Source organism: Sinocyclocheilus anshuiensis, unplaced genomic scaffold (assembly GCF_001515605.1).
Source record: "Sinocyclocheilus anshuiensis isolate Anshui unplaced genomic scaffold, SAMN03320099.WGS_v1.1 scaffold2201, whole genome shotgun sequence".
NCBI classification, from domain to species: Eukaryota; Metazoa; Chordata; class Actinopteri; order Cypriniformes; family Cyprinidae; genus Sinocyclocheilus; species Sinocyclocheilus anshuiensis.
The window spans coordinates 25,329-29,993 of record NW_015552525.1 but is presented as its reverse complement, the minus strand read 5'-3'; the positions used below and the strand labels follow the sequence as shown (position 1 = coordinate 29,993).

The following is a 4,665-nucleotide window of genomic DNA, read 5'->3' as shown; positions in this document are numbered from 1 at the left end:
TGGGTTTTTGTTAAATGTGAGCCAAAATCATCACAATTAAAAGAACCAAAGACTTAAACTACTTCAGTCTGTGTGCATTGAATTTATTTAATACATGAGTTTCACAATTTGAGTTGAATTACTGAAATAAATGAACTTTTCCACGACATTCTAATTTATTGAGATGCACCTGTATCACATGACAATATCACAAATTACATTATCACAATATCAAATCACAAAAAAAAACATTAAAAAAATCAGTGATCACATATTTGATTTTTCTTAAGCCATATTTTGAGTGCAGATTTGTGATGTACACTCTCTAATATGATCTTTCATCTTTCTGCTGCTCTAACTGAAAAAAGCTGTTTGTCCAAAGACAGTTTTCTTACATTTCCCAACAATTGTCCTTATAGAAAATAACACATTGTTTAAGAGGTGGTGGCGCAAGATCATTAATTAATTTCATTTAATTATGGTATGTTTGATTCCTATCAACAGAATTGTTGTCATGGAGAAGCGAGCATGTGATGACCAATCAGGACTCTGTAATCTGTACATCCTGGAGACAGTTGACTCCGCCCCTGTTTCCCAAACACACACAGCCAACTTCTGTTATTAATTAAACTCCTCCTGGTGTTAATAAAGAGGTCAGGTGTGAGAACACAGGCCACGTCTGTCTGCAGTCGGTGTGTGTGTGTGTGTGTGTGTGTGTGTGTGTGTGTGTGATCTCTCAGTGATCAGTCCACTGGTGAACCATTACAAGAAGACCAACTTGTACAGTTTCTGACTAGTTTGCTGCACAGTAAGATTCAGAAACAGAGAAATCCAGAGCAGGTGAGAATGTAGACGGGAAGCCTAGAGCTGTATTTCTAGATTTCTGAGTATTTCAAATCAAGTCACCTTTATTTGTATAGCGCTTTATACAATGCTGAGACACAGCAGGTTCTGACAGCGCCATCATTACAGTACCCGCCTGGTCAGATCTTCTGTCTGTTTGCTGTTGTTCTGACGGGACAGTTAAGGTCTGCTGAATATCTCAGGCAGAGCAGATTGTTTCTGGAGGAACTGGAGTATTTGCACGTCTGTTTTAGATTAATAAAGTTCTGTGTGAAATCAACCGGAGATATTAATGTAACTGAAACTGAAATAAAAGCCATTCAAGGTGGTTATACAAATATGAGTCTCATTTTACAAATGCTACACATTCATCATGTAAGAAGATAGATAGATAGATAGATAGATAGATAGACAGATAATGGGGAAATTATGAACTAACGTTCTTCCAGTAAAATTAATATGTTAGTTCAAAGTTATCTGGGTTTTTAAAAATAAAAATAAAAAAATAAAACTTTATACATCAATCATGGAACGTTTTTCTGCAATGTTTGTCTGCTTTTTAAATGTTACTATTTACTACTTGTTTCAGAATGTTCAGAGAACACTCAAAAGTAACATTCTCATAATGTTTGCAAACATTCAATTTTAACGTTCCATTTAAGTTTTCTCTGACATTCACATAACCAAGATACACATAATCAATACATTAAAATAAATAAATAACACTGGATGTTTTGAATGATTTGAGAATACTCAATAATGTTTTCATAATTTAATGGGAACGTACAAAATGTTCTAAGAACATATTTTTGTTAGATAGATAGATAGATAGATAGATAGATAGATAGGTAATGGGGAAATTATGAACAAATGTTCTTCCATTAAAGGTGACATATCATGAAAATCTGTCTTTTCCAGGTTTTAAGTGCTATAATCAGACACATTCTGGGGACACCAGAGACTTATATTACATATTGTAAAAAGGGGCATAATATGTCTCCTTTAACATTTATACAACGTTAGTTCAAAGTTGAATGTCTGTTTTTTTAATGTTACTATTTGTTTCAGAACGTTCAGAGAACACTCAAAAGTAACATTCTCCTAATGTTTGCAAAATGGTACAATTGAACGTTCCCTTAACGTTTTCTCTGACGTTCACATAACCAAGAAAAAACGATTTTAAAACATTTCAGTTCTAAAAACATTCCATAATAATGTTTTCATAATATAATGGGAACAGTAGCAAAATGTTCCTGAAAATTTTTTTCTTAGATAGATAGATAGTAGTAAATGTTGATGATGCTGAGATCACAGTGACTCTGAGTCTGGAGCATCATCATCATCATCTTCATCTCGGTTGAGCGCTGCTCCCATTTTGCCTGTAGTTTTCCGCATCATTTCCAGGTCAGAGGCGCGGCTTCCTGTGGACTGAAGATGGCCGCAGATGGAGGCGCTCTGAAGGATATCAATGAGATTAAATCGCAGTTCCGGACCCGCGAGGGATTCTACAAGCTGCTCACCCTCTCGGACTCTCAGCAGCGGGCCGGGCTGCCGCGGGGCTCCTCGGCGGGCGTGACGGTGGGGCCGGGCGCGGGCGGCGGTGCCGGTGTTGGGCTGGTGCAGGGGCCCGGGGCCGCCGCCGCCAACTCCTCTCCGGGCTTCCTGCCGCCGGTGCGGGTGTCGATGGTGAAGCTGAAGCCGGAGGACCCCAGCGAGGATTCGGAGCGAGTGTGCTTCAACATCGGCAGGGAACTTTACTTCTACACCTACACGAACATCAAGAAGGTCGAGCATCTCTTGATCTGACAAAACCCGCGGATCCGATCGCGTCAGTGTAACAGCGACATCCGCTTTGTTTAGCTTATGAAAACATTATTTCTTCAGTGTTCTCTGAACGTTCAAACCTCCAGATTTTGTAAACGCTTATGACACATTAATGTGTTACAAAATGATTAATTACAATGTTGCATTTAATCGTTTTGTGGCACATTATTGGAACGTTACTTTTGAATGTTCTCTGAACGAGTAGCAACATTTATAAAAACTTCAGAAGAACATCCGACTAAAATGTTACAGGAAAAAAAACATTGCATGATTGTTGTATAAATAATGTTTTTGAGAGCATTAGCTATTAAAGACCAGAAACTGGTCCTTTGCTGGTTTATGCTGGTTTAAGCTGGTCCCAGCACATGACCAGCATAAACCAGCACATGACCAGCATAAACCAGCACATGACCAGCATAAACCAGCAAAGGACCATCTTAAACCAGCATCCTAGCATCAAAACATACCTAAACAGCATATGCTGGTTTTTTCAACAGGGTGGTTATGTGTACGTGATTTTTAATCTCAGATATGGAGCATATGCAAGCTTTCAGTGAAGCTTCGGTGTTTGGATTGAAGACATCAGTAGATAATGGGCCGATCAGTGAAGGGTGCTGGTTTCGTGATGGTCTTTGGTTTAGGACACCTTGCACAAGCCATGTCTGGTTCTGGAAATGATTATGAAATGATTTTAGTGGCCACTGAAGCAAGATCTGCACTGAGATCAGTCAGCACTGTTGTTTTCTGGCCTGTTCAGGGTTGGACTGATGGACTAGTACATGGAGGTCAGATTAGTAGGCTACAGGATGCTTAAACCAGCAGCTTGTTCAGACAGACTGGTCTCATTAGGGTCAACCGCCACCAAAGTTATTCTGAAACAGCTTTCCTGTAGATCATGGGTTCGATTCCCCGGGAAGGCATCAACTGAAACACACACACTTTAAATGCAGTGTAAGTCACTTTGGATAAAAGCATCTGCCAAATGCATAAATATAAATCTATGTGACCTTAAAGAATGACAAACACATTTCATCTGCACTCTGAGCCTACAAGATTTAAGTGCTTTTATTTTATTTGTTCAACACAGACTCTGTCCTGTTTGTTTTTTATATGCATGAAAAGAGGAGGGGAAAATGCACATTTTAACAAAAAAGTTCAGATTTCACACTAGAGTTTGAGAGAATTTGAATACAAATGTATATAATACTTCCAAAATAATTCAGTGATTTTTTTTCTTTCATATATTTGAATAAGGGTTGTTATAGTAATCTAAAAAAACAAACAATATTACTTAAAAAAATAAATAATATATAATAAATGTTCACTGAAATAAAATGTAAAAAAATAACTATTTAATTACAACTAGTTGCAAAGGCAACATTTCTCTTGTTTCATTTAGCTTCACTTAAGTATGTAATGAACATGTTTTTTTAATGGTTTTAGTTTTCTTATATATATTTGCAATGTAAGTGATTCTTTGTTAAAGTGTGCAAACCACAGTTTAGCTTTTTATGTATGTGCAATTACATGCTAAAATAATCTATAACTCTATAGACATTAAAAAGACTAAATACTAACAAAAATTATTTAAAAATAAAATTACAAAAATTACAAAAACAACAAAAATAATAACATTTTTAATAAAATTTAAATTTAAGACTTAAATTGAAATGAAAATTACAAATATGAAAATGAAGACTAATTTAAAAATATTAATAAAATATTCTTAATGACACAGCAATAACACTGCTCTTTCTCTGTGTGTGTGTGTGTGTGTGTGTGTGTGTGTGTGTGTGTGTGTGTGTGTGTGTGTGTGTGTGTGTGTGTGTGCGTGCATGTGTGTGTGTGTGTATGTGTGTGTGCGTGCGTGCGTTTGTGTGTGTATCTGCGTGTGTGTGCGTATCTGCGTGTGTGTGCGTATCTGTGTGTGTGTGCGTATCTGTGTGTGTGTGCGTATCTGTGTGTGTGTGTGTGTGTGTGTGTGTGTGTCTGTGTGTGTGTGTGGGTGTGTGTGTGGGT

The 4,665-nt window shown here is 37.3% G+C and overlaps 2 protein-coding genes across 2 annotated transcripts in view; both read left to right on the top strand.

The window, feature by feature from the left end:
• Positions 1 to 947, top strand: part of LOC107663550 (mitogen-activated protein kinase kinase kinase kinase 5-like) — a 27,731-nt gene extending 26,784 nt beyond the window's left edge. Inside the window, exon 31 of the mRNA XM_016453787.1 lies at positions 484 to 947. Within this exon, the coding sequence (XP_016309273.1) occupies positions 484 to 604 (121 nt within the window). The 3' untranslated portion in view covers positions 605 to 947. The remainder of the gene's footprint in view (positions 1 to 483) is intronic.
• Positions 948 to 2,221: 1,274 nt separating this feature from the next.
• Positions 2,222 to 4,665, top strand: part of LOC107663551 (WD repeat-containing protein 20-like) — an 8,170-nt gene continuing 5,726 nt past the window's right edge. Inside the window, exon 1 of the mRNA XM_016453788.1 lies at positions 2,222 to 2,607. Within this exon, the coding sequence (XP_016309274.1) occupies positions 2,257 to 2,607 (351 nt within the window). The 5' untranslated portion in view covers positions 2,222 to 2,256. The remainder of the gene's footprint in view (positions 2,608 to 4,665) is intronic.